The following is a 23,732-nucleotide window of genomic DNA, read 5'->3' as shown; positions in this document are numbered from 1 at the left end:
GGGCAAAGACAGGCCTGGAACCAGCGGGGAAAATACAGATTGTAAATTCAGCTGCAAAGGGACTGTTGGTTTTTTATGTTTAGTTTGTCCAGGATCTACACAATGGGGCTTAAAAGTGGCTTGGAGAATCTACAGGGGGGAGGGGTAGCTCAGTGGTTTGGGCAGTGGCCTGCTAAACCCAGGGTTGTGATTTCAATTTAGGGATCCGAGGCAAAAATTGGGGATTGGTGGTCCTGCCCCAAGGGGTTGACTAGATGACCTCTTGAGGTCCCTTCCAACCCTGATATTCCATGAAATGAGCTAATACGTAGCTCTTCTATAGGTGAGCAATAGCTAAATAATAATATATATCATTAATGTGTAATATATATTTAAATATGTTCTGGAGTGATACAAAATCCACTGAAAGGATTTACTGAAAACGAATGATTACAGATCTGGGCCAGAAACGGGGAACTTCCAAAAACCTTAGGTTGGTGGGGGAGGGGCATTAGCAGCCCCAAACTACTGCCCTAGGTCAGTGGTTCTCTACCAGGGGTCGACATATCCCTGGTGGCACGCAGGGGTCTTCCGGGGGGTACTCAACTCATCTAGATCTTGGCCTAGTTTTCCAACAGGTTATGTAAATAGCACTAGTGAAGTCAGTACAAACTAAAATTTCATACAATGTCTTGTTTAGAGGGCTGTATCTAGGATACACTGAAGTGTGAGTACAATATTTATATTCCAATTGATTTATAATTATATGGTAAAAATGAGGAAGTCCGCATGCTTTTCAGTACTAGTGTGACCGTGACACTTTTCAGAGTAGCAGCCGTGTGAGTCTGTATCTGCAAAAAGAACAGGAGGAGTTGTGGCACCTTGGAGACTACCCCATTTATTTGAGCCTAAGCTTTCCTGAGCTACCGCATCCGATGAAGTGGGCTGTAGCTCAGGAAAGCTTAGGCTCTAATAAATGGGTTAGTCTCCAAGGTGCCACAACTCCTCCTGTTCTTTTTGTGACACTTGTGTTTTTATGTGATTTTGTGAGCAAGTCGTTTTTAAGTGAGGAGAAACTTGGGGGTACACGAGACCAATGAGACTCCTGAAAGGGGTACAGGAGCCTGGAAAGGTGGAGAGCCATTGCCCTAGAGCCGGGGTTTTCAACCTTTTTTCATGGGCGGACCCCCAAACATTTTCAAATGGAGGAGCGGACCCCTTTGGAAATCTTAGACACAGTCTGTGGACCCCCAAGGGGCTCACAGACCCGCCCCTCCCCCTGCTTGAAAACCACTGCCGGGGGGGGTCTGGATTCTGCGATCCAAACCAGGGTCTGCGGACAAAGGCTTTGAAGGGGGGGGGGGCGGATTCAGACGGAGGTTGTGGCTCCCAGCCGCGTTTGACAAATCGGGGGTGCGAGTCCTTTTCAAAAGCAGGGCGCTTCCAGAAGGGGACTCGAGGACCTCCTGCGGTCTCTTCCAACCCTCAGGGGCTAGGATCCTACGAACCTGGCTTCCCTTGCAGAGGGCAGCGAGCGGGAGCGGGCTCCGATGCCGAAGGGCAGCGCCTGGAAGTGGAACAACCTGGAGTTGGACTAAGACACGCGCGTCCCCACACACTTCCCCCCTGCTCCGGGGCACCGTGCGGTCCCTTTGTCCTGCCCAAAATGTGCCATAAAAGCTCGAGCCCCAGGGGAGCTCTCTTCTCCCGGGCGGTGCTGCCGGCTGACCGGCCCCCGATTTGGGGGTGGGGGCTGCCTCCCCCTTACTTGCAGACAGCTCCCCGCTGCTAGGCAGCCAGGCGAGGGGCTTCCTTTCTGCTCCCCACGTTTCTCCTGGCCGCTCTCCGTGCGGAGCAGGGGGAGGGCCCCGCTCCCTCGCTCCCTCTCGCCCTTTTTGGCTCCCTCCAGCCTGTGCATTCCTGAGAAAGGAGCAAGGACAACAAAGGAGGCAGGGAAGGGGAAGGCGCAAGACAAGTTTCTAGCAGGGGGAGGTGGAGGATTCCGCGGCGGGGGGGGGGGTGGCCTGTTTTCCAACTTTCCTCTTTTCCCTTGCAAACTTTTTGGGTTGTGCGCGCAAGGATCGGGGGCTGGGAAGGGGGGGGGGGAGCCGCGTTTTCAAGGCCCGTCCCTCCCTCCCGCGGGACATTTTGGGGAGCTCGGTGCTGGGGGCAGGGCAGCCTGCCCCGGGAATGCCCCCCGGGGCTGCGGGAGCGAAGGGGGCAGGTTGAGGGGTGGATACTGGGGGGAGGGGGGGCGCTAGGATGATCCTGGGCGCGGGGGGGCCGCGGGGCGAGGCTGGCCAAGATGGCTGGGAGTTTGCAGAGTGGCCCGCGGCCCCGGGGCCCGGCTCGCCCTAGGGAGGGCGAGGGGGGGCGCGGGGGGCCGGCGATGGCCCCGGCGGGCTGGGGCCGGGGCCCCCTGCTCTGGGGGCTGCTGCTGCTGCTGCTGGGCCTGGGCCCGGGGCCGCCCGCCTGCCGCGGGGCGCAGCTCAACGCCTCGGCCGCCCGGGACCGCTGCAAGCGAGCGGCGCCCTGCGAGCGCCTCCGCGCCAGCGTCTGCCTGGGCTCGGCGCTGCCCTACGCCGCCACCTCCACGCTGCTGGCCGCCGACTCGGGCTCCCAGGAGGAGGCGCACGACAAGCTGCTGCTCTGGTCCGGTACGAGGGCGGGGGGCTGGGGGGCTGGGGGGCCGGGGGAGGCAGGGGCAGGGCATAGGTGGCTGAGGGTTAATGCAGGGGGGGCAGAGCATGGGGGGCTGGGGGCTAGTGCAGGGGGATAGGATATGGGGGGTAGGGCATGGGGGGCCAATGCAGGGGCAGGGCATAGGGGGCCGAGGGCCAATGCGGGGGGGCAGAGCATGAGGCCTGGGGGCCAAAGCAGGGTGAGGGGGCCTGGTATGGGGGGGGCAATGCAGGGGGAACGGGCAGGGCATGGGGAGCTGGGGGTTAACGCAGGGGGAGGGGGCAGGACATAGGGGTCTGGGGGCCAATGCAGGGGAGTAGGTAATGGGGACGGGGGCCAAATGCATGGGGGCAAATTCAGGGGAAGCAGGCAGGTCATGTAGGGAGCACTGTGGGAAGGGGCAGGGCATGGGGGAAGGGCTGGGGGCAAATGGAGGGGGAGGTCATGCAGGAGGCTTGGGGGAGGGGAGATATCATGTAGGACTGGGGCGCAAATGCAGCAGGAGGGGGCAGATCATGATGAGAACATGGGGGGAAGGAGCACATCAGGGGAGGCCGAGGGGAAATGCAGGAGGAAGAGGACACTGGGAGGAGGGTGCATGTCCCGCAGGGGGCATTGGAGGAAGGGGCACATCATGGGGTGCTGGGGGCAAATGCAGGAGGTATTGGGGGGAAGTGCAGGGAGGGCAAAGGACAAGGGAGCCTGGAGGAGCATGGGGACAGGCCATACAGGGTGTTACGGGGCCATTGGGTCCAAATGGAGGGGGTATTTCAGGGCACACCATACAGGGGTAGATCACTTGGGCAGTGTTTGGGTGAGCGCAGGTGGCAATGGGGAGAGAAGAAGCCAAGCTCACGGGGGGCTTGGGGAGTTGGGGGGCAGGTCACAGGAGAGTGTAGTTCTTACAGATGCATCCTGGGCTCCCTTTATTCCCTTGGCTGTAATGCACCAGCTTAAAGTGGCTGGGCCTACCTTAGTGGTAAGAGCCTTCTACTGCTGCCAGCTGGCAGAGGGATTCCTTTAGCTCAAGAGCCACCGGTCTGTACTTTTGGTACTGATGGTCCAGGGTTCAGGCCCCACCGACAGCGTGCAATGTGTCGTCACACCATCCCTACGGTGACCCTAGGTTCATACGGTGCCCAGCTATGTGGGACCGCGGATGGCATGCTGGGTACGGCGCTCGGATGTGCAGAGGTGGCCAGGAAAGCAACTGGTAATTCCCACTGGTGGCTTCCCTGAGCAGGTCTGCACTTGGAAGTGCAAAGGGGAAAGTTGGTTCTTTACGCTCTCCAGCCAGGGTCTGGGTGTTTTCCTGCGGCTTGCCTGCCCTCAGGACTGGGCAGTTTCACAGCTGATCCGCAGGCAGAACGGGGGGTTGCTTTACTTCTCCCCAGTAAATCTGTTGCTCTTCCATGCAGCCAGGAGGGCCAGGACCAGCCTTCCATTGTTGTCTGTAATCTAAACAGGTAGGAGCCGGCGGTTCCCAGGGGCAATTCCATAGAGCCTCTTCTCCGGGGCTTCAATGAATCCTGATCGCAGCAGCAGCAGCTGATTCCCAGCCCCAGAGGGGGAACCCTCCGAAGGCCGCTGTCCCTGGAGCAGGGCTTTGGAGCTGGGCTCCAGCTCCAGCCAAAAACCTGCAGCTCCACTGCTCCGGAGCTGCTCCAGGGGCTCCGCTCCAAGGCCCTGCCCTGGAGGCTGAGGGTGGAAAGATGGGGAGGGAATTGGTCAGGTGCAAATGAGGGAGCTGGGGGAATTGGGTGGCTTAGGACAGTGGTTCTCAACCAGCGGGACACGTACCCCTTGGGGTACGCAAAGGTCTTCCAGGGGTTACATTGACTTATCTAGATATTGGCCTAGCTTTACATCAGGCAGCATCAAAAGCACTAGTGAAGTCAGTACCAACTAAAATTTCATACAGACAATGACTGGTTTAGACTGCTCTATATAGTAGACACGAACATGCAAGTACAGTATTTACAGTCCAATTGATTTATTGTAGTTATGTGGTCAATGAGAAAGTCAGCAATTTGTCAGTAATAGTGTGCTGGGACCCTTGTATTTTTGTCTGATTTTGTAGCCAGGTCGTTTTTAAGTGAGGTGGAAGCAAGCGTGCGCAAGACAAATCAGACTCCTGAAAGGGGGACAGTCATCTGGAAAGGGTGAGAGTCACTGGCTTAGGAGACTGGTAATGAGCCGTTGTCTCTTTCCTTGATCTCTAGTATGCCCGTTCTGACCCGGCCTGTGTCAGGAGGAGCTGTAAGTCACCACCTGCGATGAGATGGTAGTCTCAGCCTAACTCCTAGGAAACAAAACCAGGGTTGGCCCCCTCGTTAGAACTCCCAAGAGCGTGGGCCGTGAAAGCCTCCTGGGGCGGGTGTCAGGAGTCAGACGTACTAGTTTGGGGCTGTGAACGGTGCTGTTGCTGTGGCTGTGCCCGGGGGGGTGGCTGAATGGAGAACTTCACTCCCCGAGTGCGTCTGGCGGGTTTCACCGTGATAAGATCAGGGCACACCAAACGAAATGAGCTTTTGCTGCCCCGGTGGTCTGGGGCGCCCCTTTTGTTCCGAGCATTCATCAGCACACCCTGAGGCGTGGGGGCAGCCAACCTTTCCCCATCCGACACTTGCACGAGCAATCTGCTAGGATCCCATGCACCAAATCTAATTTGCATTAGCTGGAGCGCACTGAAACTGGCCACATCTTTTGTATCTATGTGCATACTATTGAAACTACAGAGCCCTGCATGCAACAGGACCAGGCACTGGACGCGGGGCAAGCAGTGTCCATAGGATGCACCTCCTTGTTAAAGACGGAAGAGGTCCATGTATCCTAGATGGAGGAAACCAACAGCACCAACTGGCTTGCAGTGTATGAGGGTCATACGTGGCGAATATTGTCTCTGCCTGAACTCACGTTGCACTGTTGTTATTAGCATAGTCTCCTTTTTGGACCATGTGCCTGTAGACAAAGCTACCAGGAATCAGATTTAGATTAAATCTTGCTAACTGTAAGACCAGCCGGACCATGGAACAGGCGCCTAGGGAGGTCGGGGAATCTCTTTCACTGGAGGTTTTCGAAAAGAGACCGGGTCGCCATCTGTCTTGGCAAAAAGAAAAGGAGCACTTGTGGCACCTTAGAGACTAACCCATTTATTTGAGCATAAGCTTTCGTGAGCTACAGCTCACTTCGTCCGATGAAGTGAGCTGTAGCTCACGAAAGCTTATGCTCAAATAAATGGGTTAGTCTCTAAGGTGCCACAAGTGCTCCTTTTCTTTTTGCGAATACAGACTAACACGGCTGTTACTCTGAAACCTGTCATCTGTCTTGGGTGGTTTATCTTGCCTCTTGGCAGAGGGTTAGAGCAGATGACCCTTGCGGTCCCGTCTAACCCTAGGGTTCTCTGATTCTGGGCTGGCGTGTGATTGAACTCTCCTTTAGATGTGCCCACTGGACTCTGTATCCCAAATTCGTCTGAGTTGTTAGAGCTGTCGTCAGCTATCCCTCAACACGAGGATGATATCGCGGAGGCGGGGGGAGAGTTATAGCTCTAGGAAGGTAGAGGTGCCCATATCTTAGTCAACCAGTGGTTCGTCTGGCATGCCATGTGCTCTAGAGGAAGCCGAAAAGGACGACACAATGTATTCCTGGTGCTCCGATACCATGGTGATGGATGCAGCATGAGAACCTGCCTCTGTATATGTGTTTTGATACAGACCAATGCAAAGTTCTACACCTAGAAACAGAGAACATGGGACATTGCCACAGTGTGGGGGACTGCATCCTGGAAAGCAATGACTGTGGAAGTGGGCAAGCTACTCAAAATGAGCTCCCAGTGCCATCCTGTTGCAAAAGGGCCAACGTGGTCCTGGAATGTGTAAACGGGGTGGGTGGGGAATAGGAGAAAGGAGGTGATTTTACCTGTGTCAGTGGCAAAATACTGGAATACCTTGTCCAGGCCTAGCCTCCGCGTTTGAAAAAGAACGTTGAAAAATTGCAGCGGGTGCAGGGAAGAGCCGCAGAAATGGAGAAAATGCCTCACAATGAGGGACCAAAAGAGCTCCGTCTGTTTACCTTCTCCAAAAGAAGCCCAAGAGGTGACTTGATGACAGTGTATGACGGCATCCGTGGGGAGGAAATACGGGGTCCTAACGTCGTCTTTAACAAATGGTGAATTCGCCAGCTCTTGCTGTCTTCAAATCAGACCTGGAGGGAGGCCTGTTGGGAAGATACGCTTAAGTCAAATGCAAGTGATTGGCTCAGCCCAGGGGAAATCGGGGGAAATGTTGTGGCCTGAGTTACACAGGAGGGCAGGCTGATCTAATGGCCCCTTCGGGCCTTGAACTCTGTGACTATAGAGCAACACTGTATCACAGGAAGACATTTATACCTGATTCCCTCAATTCGTGGCCTGAAGCATTGACAGCCCCGGTCATTTTTTTTTTCCTTTGCTGCTGTGATCTGCAGATGCTAGTGAAGTAGCAAGACCCATTCCGCTCCCAGCCCTGTTTGGATCCCCCTCTAACTTGTCTTTAGATTTCAATGCAAAGTAGGGAATAGGCTTAATTTGATTTTTTTTTAAAATCTCTAAATACAAAAAGCAATAAAAAAAGAACAGGAGGACTTGTGGCACCTTAGAGACTAACAAATTTATCTGAGCATAAGCTTTCGTGGGCTACAGCTCACTTCAGACTAACACGGCTGCTCCTCTGAAACCTGTCAAAAAGCATTAAAGGTTTCGTTGGCCGGAGCTTGGTCACTGGGGCAGTGGGGGTGAGTCTCCTTAGCCGACTTCATGACTCCTTTGCGGGCAGCAGGGTTTTCTGCAGCTTGCGCTTCTTGAAGAAGCTGTCGGGTTGGGCTTTTCAAAAACCCTCCACGTTGGCCTAACTCAGCTGAGCCCTTTGGAAAACCTTGCATGGGGTTGCCACAGAAAACTCCTTCCAGCAATGCCAGCCTTTCTCAGAGGCTTGATATCCTCTAGGGACTGTGACGTTCTGTGGAGGGGTCGGTCAGCTGCAGCAGATTGGGGCCTACGGCATCAGCTGACGCAGATTCCAACAGGCGCAGGCAAACGGTGCATTCGCAACTGCCTGGAAAGGAGCCAGCCCTGCCTCCTGGCTGGCAACGGTTCTAGGATCCCTTCCCCAGCCCTCGGTGCCCACTGAGAGGGGAAGGTTCCCCCTGTCCTCTCTTCTGAGCCTGTGTGGAGGGAGGAAAGGAGCCCCTGTTGGGAAGCAAAGGGGTGCTGGGGCCCCTGCATTCCCCGGCTCGCACAGAGCGTGTTGGGCTGGCGGATGAAGTAAGGGGTGGCTCGGTGCACCGGGGCATTCTCCAGAGGGCTCCTACTCCAGGCATACATTATACTAAAAAGCTCCCCGTACTTGGAGGGAAGACGTGCTCTTTCCCAGGGTGGCCCGGGAGCTGCCTTTTTCTTTCCTCTTGGAGCTAGTGGGGTGCCCTGGCTGTGCCCCCAGCCTTTTGACCACGGCCCTGCAACAGAGCAGGAGCGGGAAAGCTGGAGTGAATGCAGAGAGGGTAAAGGATCTCTCCAGCATGGAGGCAGCCCAGTGGCCAGCCTATAAGATGAACCCTGCTCCCCAGGATCAATATCGGACGTTGGTGTATATAAGGCTTGGGCCTGCTCTAGTGACTTCCGACTGAGGATCTCATCCCGTGTTACAGGCACGTCGGTGAGCTAGGGAAGTGTTATCCCTGTTGGGCAGGTGATGTGACGGGCAGCGTGTCACACAGAGAATCCATGGCAAAGCTGGGAGTGGAACCAGGTCCGCTCCTCGAGGTGGGGCTAGATCCCAGGAGTCCTGGCACCCAGGTCCATAGTCTGACCATTGGACCAGACTCCCCTTTCCGCAGAGAATGCGTGGTCTGCTTGTTGCTAGGAGTGAGAGAGGAGAGCAGCTTTCGGTGTCTGAGAGATGAGCTCTCGAGTGTGTTTGTCTCATTTAGCACAGACAGTAAATAGAAGAGCCTAAGCGTTTCTGTGGCTGGTGCATGGTTAATGCAGGCTGCAGAATCAAGGCCGGCTAGCCGAGCCCTCTGCTAGCAAATCTCCTCCCCCTACCATCCTCCTGGTCACCTCTTCGCCTTCTCTTGGATGAATTAAATAGACTGAGCTTCTCTAACCTGTCGCTGTAAGGCCGGTTTCCCAGACCTCAGATCATTCTTGTTCGAACAGCAGGATTCAGCAGTTCGGCCCCAAATAAGCGGCTTCCCATCCCAGTCTGTGCTCACGCTCACCTCTCATCCCCTTCCAGGAGGTCCCCCTGTCACATTTCAGGTAGGACGCCTGATCTGAACTTTCCTCTAAACCTTCCCCTCTGCCTCCGCACCCAGTTGCTGCCGAAAAGCTCCCTGCGCCCAGCCTGGATACCTCCTCCACTCCCATCCCGTGAGCCGCACCCCTCGTCCTCTATGTTCACTTTGCCGTCTGCCTCAGCGGCTGCCTCCCCTCCGAGTCCCCACGCGGCAACACCCTCTCCTCCCTCCGTCCCTGTTCTCAGCTCCTGTCCGCCCATCTCTCTTCCCACCTTCTTCCAGGCCTCTCCCCCTTGGATCTCCTCCCTCTCCTGCGCGAGTCACCAGGCAGCCTCCATCTCCATGTCCAAACCTTCTGCCAAAGCTGGTACTGGTGTACGAGTCCATGAGGCCAGCACCCATCAGGGCTCGTTCACACTGGCTGTTAATCAGCCAGATGCAGGCATGCTCCGCAGCCATTGTACAGCCTTCTGCCTGCTTGCACGGACAAGACTGTCTGTGTCTCACACAGCAGCTTCTTTCTGAGCTCAGAAACCGTGCTCGCGAAATACACATGAAACCCAGACCCCTTAAAAGCTCTGCTTGCTCTGAAACGACACCAGGGACTTCATGCAAAAGATTTTGTAATCCTTAGAAGTGCAAGGGGACCTTAATCTAAATCTAGTGGGATGCAGAGCCAGCAGTGTTCATGAAGTTGTAGTTCCCAGATTAACTTTACCTCTGCCCCCATGCTGCTGTCCTGTAACCATCCACTCTCTTGAAGTAGCCAGAGACAGGCCCCCCACCCCTCCCGCAACACACTCTTTTCATGCATAACTTTCAAGTACATAGACCCACATGTCCCCTATCAACCACCACATACAGACAGGAAATGCTCGCTTCTCCAGGAACTAACTCTGCTTCCATGCCAATATGCATGAATATAGCCCCATCTCATCACATGGTGATATAATCCACGGACCTTTCAGGCCCACGGCGAGATGGTTGGGGGGGTTTCTGCTTGTATAAGCTGCTGGGTGAAGTTGTGAGGGAGTCTCTGATCCATATTCAGAAGCGAGCAGGGTCTGGGAAGGACTCAGACCTGTGAGAGGGGGATGGGTGAGGACACCAGGGCCGTGTCGGGTATGTACCGTGTACCAACATTGGCAGGAGCAGCAAAGGTGGAGTTAAAACTGACGCTGAAATGCTGGTCAGGGTAAAAATCCAAATGTTTGTAATGAACAAATGGCCGTTCCTATTCTACTAACGGCAGGTGAGACAAGGAACATGGAAATGACTTAACATTTTAATTTGCTTCTCTTATGCCAGCTGCTCACGTCCATTTCACTTCCACCTCCCCCTTTCTCCCCACTTCCAAGCTCTGGGGTGCTAGCATGGTGCCACGGTGTTACTTTGCAAATGCTGAAAGTAACGCCGTGCTCGTAGGTGGTCTCTATTTTATTTTATTTTTACATTTAATAAAAAATACTTATTAACTTTAGCATTTGAGATTGCGGTTGGCTTTTTACAAAGCCTATACGCTTTGGGTGAAATTTGACCGGGTCATATCCCTTCAACTTAGAATTGCCTAATTTACGTTTAAATTCTCAACTCGAGAGTTCTCTTAAGTAAGGGCTTTGCTAGCGTGACATGGTTAAAGTGTTAATGGTGCCTTAATGACTTTTTGTTCGGTGAGATGCATGTCTCATTGTTATTTTGAATCTTGCTATTTGTCTCTGTCCTGAAGCAGTGAGTTCCATGGATGAACGGTGTGTGGTGTCTTTCAAAGATCTCTATTTCTGGAGGACTGGCTGGCTCAGGGGGCTGCTGTCCTCACAGGGATGGCAGTTTAGTGGCCTGAGTGAAATAACTGCAATATGTTCTTCGTGAACAGGTGTCCACAGGGCAAACCAGTGTCACCCCTGGCACTCGCTAACTAGCCTGGTTGCAGTCGCAGCAGGGAGGCTATGGACTGAATGAGCTCCCAAGGCGTGGTGCTACCCCTTATCTCTGAGGGGTGGCAGTATTATCCCCACTTTGTGTAGGAGGGAGTGGAGAAACCAAGAGGTCTAAATCAGGGGTTCTCCACTTTCCCGATGACTGTCCCCTTTCAGGAGTCCGATTTGTCTTGCGTACCCCCAAGTTTCTCCTCACTTAAAAACGACTTGCTCACAAATTCAGACCTAAAAATACAAAAGAGTCACAGCCACTATTACCGAAAATGTACGGACTGTCTCCCTTTCTGCCCTACACTTATCAAATAAATCAATGGGACTATAAATACTGTACTCACATGTCAGTGTATACAGCCGTATAAACAAGTCCTTGTCTGTATGAAATTTGAGTTTGTACTGTCTTCGCTGCTGCTTTTTATGTAGCCTGCCGTAAAACGAGGCCAATATCGAGAGGAGTTGGTGGATATGCATCCCTAATTGAGAACCACTGGTCTAAATGAGTTCACACGGTGCGTCAATGACGGAGCTGGGACGCGAACCCAGGACTCGTGACTAAGGCTACATTTTAGTCGCGGGTATTTTCAGTAAAAGGCATGGACAGGTCACGGGCAGTAAACAAAAATTCACGGCCCGTGACCTGTCCATGACTTGTACTATATACCCCTTGACTAAAACTTGGGGGGGAGGGCCGCCTGGGTGGCGCTGTGGGTGCTGGGGAGGGAGTCGCAGGCCGGGGGCATCATGGGCACTCGGGGCGGGGGGGGAGTCGCAGCCCAGGGGGGCATCGCGGGTGCTGAGGGGGGCTTGCGGCCTTGGGGGGCGCTGCGGGTGCTGGGAAGGGGGGAGTTGGTGGGCTGGAGCAGGCTCCCTACCCATCCCCTGGGAAGTAGGGACCCCCAGCTCCCAGTTCCACGTGCTGCCTCCACGCTGCCCCAAGCCCCGGCTCTGCAGCTCCCATTGGCTGGGAACCACGGCCAATGGGAGCTGCGGGGGCAGCTCGTGGAGCTAGGTGCTGAGGGAGGGGAGTTCCTGTCGCCCTTCTGGGGAGCTCCTCCAATCCTAAGCATCACCCTGCAGCCCAGTCCTGAGCCCCCCACACCCAAACTCCTGCTGCGGCTTCTGTGACCCCGGTGACAAACACGGAGCCTTAGTCATGACTCCTGCACCAGGGCTCTAAGCATTAGGCCAGACTGCCTTCTCCATAAGGAACAATACTTCACTACAGAGAGAGAAGGGGAAGACGCTGCTAATTAAAGTTGCAGAGAGGCCAGGCAAAGAGAAGAAGCTGCTGAGGGAACATGTGTTTAGATGTCGAACTGTTGTGGATACTTTGGTATTAAACGTACCCCCCTGTGCTTTTGCAGCGAGCTCATGTCGATGATGCTTTGCCGGTGTCTGTGCAAACCGCTCACTTATTGATCTCAAAAAGCCCCGTTAGCAGGAGGGTTGCGGACCCGGGATGATCACAGGGCCTGTTTGCAAGCAGGCCACTCGTTACCGAACCCGCGGCAGGAGGAGACATGTCCCTGCAGGGGCTGCCCTCGATGACTCAGCAGCCTGGCCCCCGGAGCTGGTTGGGAGGTTCAGGGCATCAATCACCGAGCTCAAGAGACCGGGAAGGAGATGCAGAATCTGCCACCCGCCTCACCAGCCCAGATGTGGCCTAGGCTAGCAGTGAACGCCCGCTGCTCCCATCAGAGGGTGGCAAGTGGGTATTGAGACAGCAGGGAACGGCCCTGCGATCGGAGATGATACCGAGTGTCCTGGAGTACCCGGGAAGCCAAATACTACGTAAGCAGCTGCAGGCTCTGCACCGCTGCCTCAGTGCTGCTGGGGAAGAGCTCTCTGATCACTGCGGCGGGGTGGGGGATTTGTTCGGCCTTTCACGGGAGATTCAGTAATTGGTCACTGAGGGAGGATGGATTTCAAACACGATGGCCCAGTGGGCCGACCCGGTGCGGCAGATGGTACTGACCCAAGATGACAGGGAGCCGGAGGATTGAAGAGCTGCTCCTGGGGAGAGGAATGCCCTGGGGTCGTCCCCGCTCAGGGGCCAAGCTGCCCTCCCAGCCTAGGCATGGGCCCAGGCTAGAGGAGAAGCCATGTGACCACTCGCTACGTTTATTGCTTTTTTTCTAAAGTAGGGCTTTCGTTGGCAATGAAGGGTGAATTCGATCATAACCGGCTCAGTGCTCTGCCTGTCTCCCTGGAGCTGTAGGTTCAAATCCCAGCAGAGTCAGCTTAGCCTGTCTTCCTCCATGGCTAGATCAACAGACCCCTATGGCAGGCGTGGCCAGACCGGGGCTCGTGACTCTCTTGCGGCTCTTTTACAGTAAAAGTGCAGCTTGCAGTGCCCCCATGTCCCTTCTATTCTCCACGGGTGGGGGAGGCTCAGGGCTTCTGCCCTCCGGCGCGGTGGTGGGGCTAGGGGCTGCTGCCAGAGACGACTGGTGCCTGCTGAGAGTGGGGGAGCACAATGTAAATGTTCCCCCTCCCCAACAGCTTGAGTCACCCCCACCCAGGCGTGCCCCCCCCCAGCGGCCCCTAGTCCCTGCATCTCCCAGGGTTAGCGCCGTGTGGAGAGGCAGTGGCAGACAGCTGGGACCTGCAGGGAGGGGTCTCTGCTTTAGCTCCCTGGGGAGGGGTAACAGCAAAAAGCAGCAGCTCCCAGCTGTTTGCCACTGCCTCGCCCCATGACCGCAGCTCCCGGCTCGCCGGCTCCAGCCGCTGCCGTGCAGGGAGGGTGCCTGGTGGCACCATGTGAACCTGGCAAAAATCGGGGGGGGGCGGCGCATGACCCCACCCATGTGTCACCTCATCTCCATCTTCTGCCCAGCAGGGCGGGGGGGGTCCTAGGGGCTTGAGCCCCACAGGACATGACTGCTGGGGCTCGGGGCTTCAGCCGGAGCAGGGCTGAAGCCCCGAGCCCCAGCAGGTGCACCCCGACTCTCAGACTTCTGAAGGTTGCCGTACACGGCTCGGACAGTCACTCAGTTTGGCCACCCCTGCTCCATGCAACCAGCTGGGCCTGGCTCTTTAGCAGGAGGTGTCAGTTCAAAAGCCCTGTCTGTGCTGGGGCGGGGGCTGACCATCCCATGGCCCTTTTCCTAAGAAGGGAAGGTTACCCTGGTGATCTCAGCCCAAAATGCCCTTCTCCTTACTGCTGTCCTCCTCCACCCCAGAGGTGGCTGCCTTCCACTGGTGCGCTATGTCTGTGCCTTGTGAAGCATGTGGAGATCATTCACAAAGGTGCTATAAAAGGCAACATATCGGCGTGACGTTAAAAATAATAGCCAAAGGACTCGCCATACGGTGGATTTGTGACACAGGAACTATCTGGGAACGGAGGGTCTATTAGCGCCAGGGTGTGCAGCCATCCCACCCCATCCTGAGAGCTAGTCGTTGATGAAGGGGGATAGAGGAAGAGCGGAGGAGTGTTGTGTGGACATGCGTGCTGGGAGTTTGATCTTTTCCCTGTACCATTTAACAGAGCAGGTCCAAAAGTAAATCCCGTTCTTTGTGACTGGGAGACAGGGGGCTGCGGTTGTGTGCGCCGTTATCTAGCGCTGGATGGAGCATGTCAGACCTACTGGTTCCGTTACATGTCCTAATGTACAGACACCGTGGTGGCCCGCGGGTATTGAACTGGGAGTTTCAGCATCAGAAACCCAGGCCTTTCCTGGTTGACCTAATGAAGTAACTCCTTGAGCTGTAGATGGTTGGCTGTTGTAGTCAGTGGGCCCAGCCACTAGGGGGCGGTGCCGAGCCAGCGTGCTACACCCGTGCCGAGTTTCCACCGCTGCTTTTTCCTTCGGCCAGGTTTGCGGAACGCCCCTCGCTGCTGGGACGCAATTCAGCCCTTGCTCTGCGCCGTGTACATGCCCAAGTGTGAGGACGGCCAGGTGGAGCTGCCCAGCCAGACCTTGTGCCAGGCCACGCGGGGTCCATGCACCATCGTGGAGCGGGAGCGGGGCTGGCCCGACTTCCTCAAGTGCACCACAGACCGCTTTCCCGAGGGCTGCCCGGTAAGCAGGCGTCTTACACCTCGCTGTTGCGCCCGGTGTCCAGCCGATGGCACGGCTGTCCTGTCCCCGTGCCTCTTCCAGGCCGCAGAAACAGTGCCCTCCATGCAGCCAAGGGTGGGGGGTGCCGATCCTGGCCAGAGCGGGGAACGTTAGCTGTGGCGATGAGTCATTTGATGGCTCTTCAATGGCCACAAGTTGGTGGGTCTCGTTTCAATTCCTAGGAGACAGGTGGTCACATCACCGGAGTTACCGCAAGTTCTCTGTCCACAGAAATATCAAAGGATCAGACGTTTTATATAGCCAGGAGGGCCACCCACAGTTCTGGCCCCCGATCCGATTCCATCCAGTGGTTCCTCTGATCCCATGGACGGACCGGAGCATAGCAACTGCCCTTCCCTGTGCAGGGTTGAAACACATTGCTCTGCCTGCTCTGGAGATAGACAGAGGCCTCTTGTTCCAGGGCTGTCAGTCCAGCCCCTTTCGCAGGCTCTAAATTCATCTGGATGGGAAGCCCTTAAGCAAAACCCTGGTGCTGCAGGAAGCGGTGTTAGCTGCGGAGTGGGTGCTCTTCCTTTGGAGTTGGGACTGAATTAATGCCCTTGCATGGTACTAGGGGGCGCTGTGCTACGAGAGGGGTTGTTTTGTGCCCGGGACATCAAAACGAAGTGGACAGTTATCTCCTGTCTACAGCTAGATCCCCCCTGGAATCTCAGGGAAGTTATTCTGGATTTCCCTCCCTAAAGGGCTGTTGTGCAGCACTGTTGAGCTACTCTGTTCCACACCAGAGGAGGCCGCATTTCAGCAGTGGTTGGGAGATCCTTGTAAAGTAGTTTGGAGGTCCCCTAGGAGGTGCTGTATAAATGTGAGATACCAGGTATTCCTGCCCCTGCTCTGAGGACAGGAAATACAAAATCTCCCTCTAGAGGCATAGTCGCGTAGGTTTAGACCCAACCTGTGTGTTTCGCGAGGGGAAGAGTTTTAGAAAACTTGGTGGCAATTGAAATATTGTGGGGGGGATTTTTACAGCTTCAGTGAGACCAAGATGAGGGTTATTGACAGACAATTTTCGAGCGTCCTGTGACTAGTACAGAACCGCAGCGAGACTGGCTTTCTTCTAACCCTGACCGGGGGAGGGAGGGAGATTCCGAACGCTATCTGCCCCTGGCCCCTTCCCTTCAGAGCATCCGGGTCGACCCCTCTCCAGCCCTCCTCCCATGTCCCTTCCCCTCGCAGAGCTAAAGGAAGAGGAACCCGTCCTCGCACTGGGAGAACTGAAATGCTTCCACGCCACGCTGGGTTAGTGCAGGGTCCCCCAAAAAGGACTTTGGCTGGAAGGGGCTTTACAGACTCTGGGTTGGAATCCCAGTCCCATGAAAATCGATGGCAAAACTGCCGTTGATTTCAGCGAGGCCAGATTTCACCCAGTGGATTCAGTGTCACACCTCCCTGGGTGTGTGGAGTAATCCCTATCTGAGCAGGCTGGGTACGCAGTTCCCCCAAAGGCAGGCAGGCTGTCAGTGGCAGGTCTTGGACTAAGAACTCAGGAGTCCTGGTTCCCAGCCCTCAGCGTGGGTCGTCCTCTCGTGACAGTGTCCCTCCAACCCCTAACGATCCCTTTCCTTTCTTCTCTGGTCCCGCCCCTCGTTCCCGCCCACCCCCAGAACGAGGTGCAGAACCTAAAGTTCAACAGCTCGGGCCACTGCGAGGCCCCGCTGGTGCAGACGGACAACCCCAAGAGCTGGTACGAGGACGTGGAGGGCTGCGGCATCCAGTGCCAGAATCCCCTCTTCACGGAGCACGAGCACCGTGACATGCACGTTTACATCGCCGCCTTCAGCTCCGTCACCATCTTCTGCACCTTCTTCACCCTGGTGAGCGGAGCGAGCCGGGGGGCTGCCGGATGGGAGCTGATCCCCGGCTGGGGGGGCGGAGGGGAGGAGTGAAATCTGCATTGGCTCAGAGCACCTCCTGGTGGCTGGCGTGGGCTTTTGCCGCTCTTGGCTGCGGGGCTGACCAGTAGGGCTCCGGAGCAAAGCCAGGAATGGGTGATGCACAGCCACAGACCCTGGCCCATCCGCCGGCTCTTCTCTCCTGTCCCCGCCCCAGGCCACATTTGTTGCCGACTGGAAGAACTCGAACCGTTACCCGGCCGTCATCCTCTTCTACGTCAATGCCTGCTTCTTCGTGGGCAGCATCGGCTGGCTGGCGCAGTTCATGGACGGGGCCCGCGGCGAGATCGTGTGCCGAGCCGACGGCACCATGCGGCTGGGAGAGCCGACGTAGGTACCTCCGCCCCGCAGGGCAGGCTCACCCACCCACACCCCCGTCTCTCTGCCTTTGCCCGCTATGGGAGGGGCAGTGCGAAAGGCAGCAGTCCCAGCAGATGTGGTCAGGGAACCGGTGGGATTGGGGACAGGTCTGGGGTTCTGGGCAAAGCTCCCACTGACTCATACAGGATCAGGGTTTGGCTCACAGCCCCTTAAGGTGATGGGATCCTGCAGACTGCAAGGTGCTCTATCAGGGGGCATGGGCACGCTCTGGGTGCTGAGCCAGGCTAGCACCTATCTGTCAGTCAGGAACAAGCCAGAGTGGAGTGGGGAATGGGGGAGAGACCCCCTCCCACCTCCAGTCCTATCCCGTCCCACCTCCCCAGCTCCAACGAGACACTCTCCTGTGTGATCATCTTCGTCATCGTCTACTACTCGCTGATGTCGGGCGTGATCTGGTTCGTCATGCTGACCTACGCCTGGCACACCTCTTTCAAAGCACTGGGCACCACCTACCAACCCCTGCTAGGCAAGACCTCCTACTTCCACCTGGTCACCTGGTCCATCCCCTTCGTCCTCACTGTCGCCATCCTGGCCGTTGCCCAGGTACGGGGCGTCCGGCATGGAGACCTCTGTGCCCACCCCACCCTCGGGACCCTAAGGGATGCTCCCCTCTCAGTGGAAGGGGGAAGGTCCCCCCACTCTGCCCTGGGGGTGGTCAGTTTAACCCTGCATTGGTGAGCGAGAACCATCCCAGCTCAGCGTCTCATCTCATTCCTCGTCAATTTGTTGACCCCACTGCCTGTGTCCCTCCTGTAGGCTCCCTGTATCTGTGAACATCCTCTGGGTGTTCCAGGTGAGGGTCAGCATTTCCCAGCCCCCCATATTCCTGGCTCCCCCCCCCCCACTTCGTGCCTTCCCTGCACTGATAGACTGCATGGGGCCCCGCTTATCTCCAAGCCCATGGCTGGGATGGTTTAGTTGGTGTTGTTCCTGCTTTGAGCAGGGGGTTGGACTAGATGACGTCCTGAGGTCCCTTCCAGCCCTGAGATTCTATGATTTTATGTTCCCAAAGGCCATACCCAGGCTGCTCGAACTGACCCATAGGGGGCACCAGCCACCATCTCCGTCCCACTCCCTCCCCAGTCAGCACCCGACACCAGGGTCATCTACAAAACCTGGGTCTACCAAATGGCAGAGCCATCGGCTGCCACATCACTGGATGGGCACCCCGTTTGCCTGGTAAAGGGACAGCACAGCCCCTCGTTGGCCAGCCCGTTCTCATGAGATTTCCAGCCCAATCTCCAGGCTGGGGACGGACGGACACTGATGACTCTGCCCCAACCAGGTGGACGGAGACTCCGTCAGCGGCATCTGCTTTGTGGGCTACAAGAACTATCGGTTCCGCGCTGGCTTCGTCCTGGCTCCCATCGGCCTGGTGCTGATCGTGGGAGGCTATTTCCTGATCCGAGGTGGGTGCTAACAACTCAGCGAGGTTTGGTCTGGGGACCTTCAGCGCTAAAAGCAGGAAATGCTGTCCCCTGAGCCAAGGGAGTCAATCCCTTAGCTAGGTGATGCAATATCTGTTATGAGACCGACTTCTCTCTGGGAGAGAGACAAGCTTTCGAGCGATCCAGAGCTCTTTGGTCTGGGAAAGGTACTGAGAGGGTTACAGCTAAATACAAGAGCAACAGATAGTTCAGCATAAGTAGTTAGCACATATTCCAAGGGACCATTCAAAGGGAAGTGGCCCATTAATACCCCTCCAGTCATGGGAGGGAAGGAAGGCAGGGGGGTTCGGAGTTGTTAATGGGTTACAGATTGTTCTAATAAGCCCTAAATCCACTGTCTCTGGTCAGTCCGTGATTTTTAGCGTCTAGCAGAGTTATGAATTTAAGCACCCAGCCTGATCTTTTGAAGGTGTTGTGCAGGTTTCCTTTGTGGATGAGGACTGAGAGATCAGCTATGTAGTGATCTCTGTGCGAAAAGTGTTTGCCCACATGTGACAGGGTGTCTTTGTCTTTTATCCTTTTCCTGTGAGAATTCATTTGAGAGTTGTGATTGTCTGGTTTCACTCACATAATTGTTATTGGGGCATTAAATGTGGGTGAAACCAGACAATCTTGTATTTAGCTGTGACAAGGTCCCTCACCAAAGGCTCTTAAGCAAAGTAAGCTGTCATGGGATAAGAGGGGAGGTTCTCTCATGAATTGGTAACTGGTTAAAAGATAGGAAACAAAGGCTAGGAATAAATGGTCAGTTTTCAGAATGGAGAGAGGTAAATAGTGGTGTCCCCCAGGGGTCTGTATTGGGCCCAGTCCTATTCATCATATTCATAAATGATCTGGAAAAAGGGGTAAACAGTGAGGTGGCAAAATTTGCAGATGTTACAAAACTACTCAAGACAGTTAAGTCCCAGGCAGACTATGAAGAGCTACAAAAGGATCTCACAGAACTGGGTGACTTGGCAACAAAATGGCAAATGAAATTCAGTGTTAATAAATGCAAAGTAATGCACACTGGAAAACATAATCCCAACTATACATATAAAATGATGGGGTCTAAATCAGCTGTTACCACTCAAGCAAGATCTTGGAGTCATTGTGGAGAGTTCTCTGAAAACATCCACTCAATGGGCAGCCACAGTCAAAACAGCGAACAGAATGTTGGGACTCATTCAGAAAGGGATAGATAATAAGACCGAAAATATCATGTTGCCTCTCTATAAATCCATGGTGCACCCACATCTTGAATACTGTGTGCAGATATGGTCGCCCCATCTCAGAAAAGATATATTGGAATTGGGAAAGGTTCAGAAAAGGGCAACAAGAATGATTAGGGGTCTGGAACGGCTTCTGTATGAGGAGAAGTTAATAAGACTGGGACTTTTCGGCTTGGAAAAGAGACGACTAAGAGGGGATATGATAGAGGTCTATAAAATCATGATGGTGTGGAGAAAGTAAATAAGGAATTATTACTTGGATTGTTAAATTGTTATTTACTCCTTCTCATAACACAAGAACTAGAGGTCACCAAATGAAATTAATAGGCAGCAGGTTTAAAACAAACAAAAGGAAGTATTTCTTCACACAAGGCACAAGTCAACCTGTGGAACTCCTTGCCAGAGGATGTTGTGAGTGCCAAGACTATAACAGGGTTCAAAAAGGAACTAGATAAGTTCATGGAGGATAGGTCCATCAATGACTATTAGCCAGGATGGGCAGGGAGCGTGTCCCTAGCCTCTGTTTGCCAGAGGCTGGGAATGGGCCACAGGGGATGGATCACTTGATGATTCCCTGTTCTGTTTATTCCCTCTGGGGCACCTGGCACTGGCCACTGTTGGAAGACCGGACACTGGGCTAGATGGACCCTTGGTCTGACCTCTGCTCCGGGGTTGGAGCACCCACAGAAAAAACAATAGTGGGTGCTGAGTACCCACCAGCCACAACTGTTTGGCAGCGCCCCTGATTAGCTGAAAGCCGGGAGGGGGCGGAGCAGGGATGGGAAGAGGCGGAGCAAGGGTGGAGCCTTGGGGGAGGGTGCGAAGTGGGGACGGGGCCTCGAGGAAGAGCCAGGGGGTGGAGGAAAAGAAAAACTCAGTGCCTAGGCTAAGTACATTTCCCAGACCTGCAGCAGAGCTCTGTGTAGTGCGAAAGCTCGTCTTTCTCCCCAGCAGAAGTTGGCCCAATAACAGATATTACTTCACCCGCCTTGTCTCTCTCATATCCTGGGACAGCCACACTGCATGCGGTCGCTCAGCTGGCAGCTGTAGTGGACTGTTATCCTCTTACGTGGACCAGCCACTAGAGGGAGACACAGAAACCATATTCTAATGTGGGTGACACACGCTGGGCCTTGCCCAGGGGGTGGTGTGTGTTGTGGGCTCTGGTTCATGGCTGGAAAGGAAGACGCTACCCTGAACGCTGCTGAGTTTTAAGGTCAGTGCAGGCTGGGATAAACTTCCCCAGCCAGTGCGGAGGGGGGCTGCTGTAGTTCATTGAATGGCCAGCAGCCAGGGTACTGAAAACCAGCCAGGTGTAGCCCATTTTCTCCCCCGCACCCTAAACAGCTCTTCTCCTCTAGCCCTTGTTGCGAATTATACCTGATAGGTCACGCGCAGTTCGAGTCTAGGCTGAGGCACACGAACAAAGTCCACAACTGCAGCGTTCCCAAAGGTATTAAGTTTATTACGCTCGAGCGTGGTGCCCCGCCAATAGTCAGAAGGGGACCCCGAATGCAGGTTATACAAAGATTATATACCTTTTAGCAAAGCATGTTGCCCTCGTGAATCGGAAACCTTAGCCAATAGACAAACCCTTCCCTTATCTACCACCTGTCCCTGCTAGGTACATTCCTCGTGCTAGACCATTACTTCAACTACACAACATGGTCCTAAAGCAATGTATCAGTAACCATTCTTATCAGGATGGGAGGCTCACATCAAGGCCAGGAGGCAGGGAGTTAGGAACAGACAAAGAACAGAAACCGGGAGTCGAGACAGGCTGGAACCAAGGGGGAGGGTTTTCACAGGAATGCAGTATCTAAGGAACACTCCTCCTAGTGCATGATGTGTTTGCTTTTAGACAATGGTGGGCCCCAAACCAAAATGGAGTCACATATGCTAACTTTTCCTCAACACCCTGGAGCAGCCCACGGGAGGGTCGGGGGGCTCTGGCCCCAGAGTGTCGCCCCAGTGAAGAGCTGATCAGGGAGGGTTGGCTCGGCCAGCGGGAACTTGCATCTGCTCCTCAGCTGCCTGCTCCCGCTTGGCCGTGTCCCCTGAGGTCACACCGCCAGCGACCACACCAGAGCCAGATGCTGCATCCGCCCGTGAGCCCGGCTCAGCCTCCCTGCTCCGTCTCGCTGGGGCTTCAGAGGTCACCTCAGGCGATCCCGGGGTCTCTTGCCTAGCTGCTTGATCCGGCAGCCCCAGTCCCGGCTGACGCGCCTGTCTTGCTGTCTGTCTGCCCTAGGTGTCATGACTTTGTTCTCCATCAAAAGCAATCACCCCGGCCTGCTGAGCGAGAAAGCTGCCAGCAAAATCAACGAGACCATGTTACGGCTGGGTAAGCCGGGCGGGTTTGGGTTCAGCTGGTGCCTTGGTGCCGGTGTGTTACCCGGGCCAGGATCTCACACGTCCCAAAGGGCTAGCTTTGGGTAGGAGCCTCCCGGGGAAACCCAGGGCCTGCACAAAGCGGTGGTGCTGGGCCAGCAGAAGACACGGGGAGGAGTATGCGTGGCTCTCGGAGGGTGCTCTCGCCTCTGAGTCCATTGTGAACACGAGCCTGGCCTGGGGCTGCTGGAGGCGCCGCCCTTCAGATAAGGCATGAAAGCCAAGTCCCGGCCACTCCCGGAGCCTCTCTGCCAAGTTAACCCAGGCCTCCTGGCCAAACGCCAGCCTGAGTGAGTGCATTTTGCCTCCCTCGGAGTCCCTGGGAAGGTTGGATATATTCTTCCTTTTCTGGTCCGAAACTGTTGTGTAGTGTTACTGTTACGCAGCTGCCATGGTCCTCCCCAGAGGTGGCTGCATTTCACTCCCGGGTAACGTGACCTCTGTGTAGACGGTACGTAAAGCTCTTTGGGACGAAAGGCGTGCTAAAAGCGGGTGCAGCTGATTTTGACGAGGACCCCATCAGAGGCACGGAAGGAGCCCAAGCCCTGGTTTGACCCCTCCCTTCACTTTTCCTGGATTGTTGTGTTTCCATCAGGGCTTCTCTCTGGCTGGCAGCATGCCGCGTCCTGGCCCTGGGGCTGTGGGAATAACCCCCGGGCCTTCCTGTGCTTCCTTTCAGGCATCTTTGGCTTCCTGGCCTTCGGTTTCGTGCTCATCACCTTCGCCTGCCACTTCTACGACTTCTTCAACCAGGCTGAGTGGGAGCGGAGCTTCCGGGAGTATGTCCTGTAAGTGGGGACAGGCCATGTTTCTTCCCCCCGCCCCTTTAACAGGCACCCCCAGCCCCCACCCGGCGGGGCAGGAAGTCTCGGGGGGATTCCAGTAGAGCACCTCGCTCTGTGTTGGAAGAAGGTGACGCTTTCCATGACCTCCCCTCCGCTGCCAGGTCCTGTGATGATGCTCTTCCCTTTCCCCACGCAGAAGCCTGGCTGCTCGTGTGGATTCCCGCCCTGGCGTCGCCTGATGCCGGGGGAACGGCAATCCCCAGGGGATGCCACGTCACCCCTCGCAGGCACGTTGTGGCATGACTGCCCAAGCCATCCATGGCCCCGGGCCTGTTCCCATTTCAGCGAGGAGCAAAGCCTAGGGCTACGGCACGGAGACCAGGGGCACCCTGCCATGCCTGATCCCGGTGAGATGCATCGGGAGGAATCCAAGATGGGCCCATTTGCCCATTGCTCTGGTTGGTGCTGGGTCGTTCCCTGCCAGGCTGGTCCCGCGGCTCAGACCGGGGGGCTTCTGCCACGCCCCGTGAAGCTCTGCTGAAACTTTCTGAAGAGAGCCCATCACGTGGCGCTCCTGTGGCTGCCATCAGCTTCCTGCCCTCGCATGGCCCCCATCACCATGGTATCTGGGCAGCTGTTGGGGGTCGTCGAGCTGTGGGCAGGGGACTCAG

General features: G+C 55.5%; 1 protein-coding gene across 1 annotated transcript in view; it reads left to right on the top strand.

The window, feature by feature from the left end:
* The first annotated feature begins 2,260 nt into the window (after window positions 1–2,260).
* The window catches only part of SMO (smoothened, frizzled class receptor), a 33,446-nt gene continuing 11,974 nt past the window's right edge, over window positions 2,261–23,732 (top strand). The window contains exons 1-8 of the mRNA XM_084617771.1: window positions 2,261–2,636; window positions 14,691–14,896; window positions 16,558–16,767; window positions 17,003–17,175; window positions 17,550–17,769; window positions 18,512–18,635; window positions 22,137–22,229; window positions 22,956–23,064. Of these exons, the coding sequence (XP_084473897.1) occupies window positions 2,285–2,636; window positions 14,691–14,896; window positions 16,558–16,767; window positions 17,003–17,175; window positions 17,550–17,769; window positions 18,512–18,635; window positions 22,137–22,229; window positions 22,956–23,064 (1,487 nt within the window). The 5' untranslated portion in view covers window positions 2,261–2,284. The remainder of the gene's footprint in view (window positions 2,637–14,690; window positions 14,897–16,557; window positions 16,768–17,002; window positions 17,176–17,549; window positions 17,770–18,511; window positions 18,636–22,136; window positions 22,230–22,955; window positions 23,065–23,732) is intronic.

This window comes from Lepidochelys olivacea (genome assembly GCF_965140295.1).
Source record: "Lepidochelys olivacea isolate rLepOli2 genome assembly, chromosome: 1".
In the NCBI taxonomy this organism is placed as follows: Eukaryota; Metazoa; Chordata; order Testudines; family Cheloniidae; genus Lepidochelys; species Lepidochelys olivacea.
This window is presented reverse-complemented; position numbering and strand designations above follow the sequence as displayed.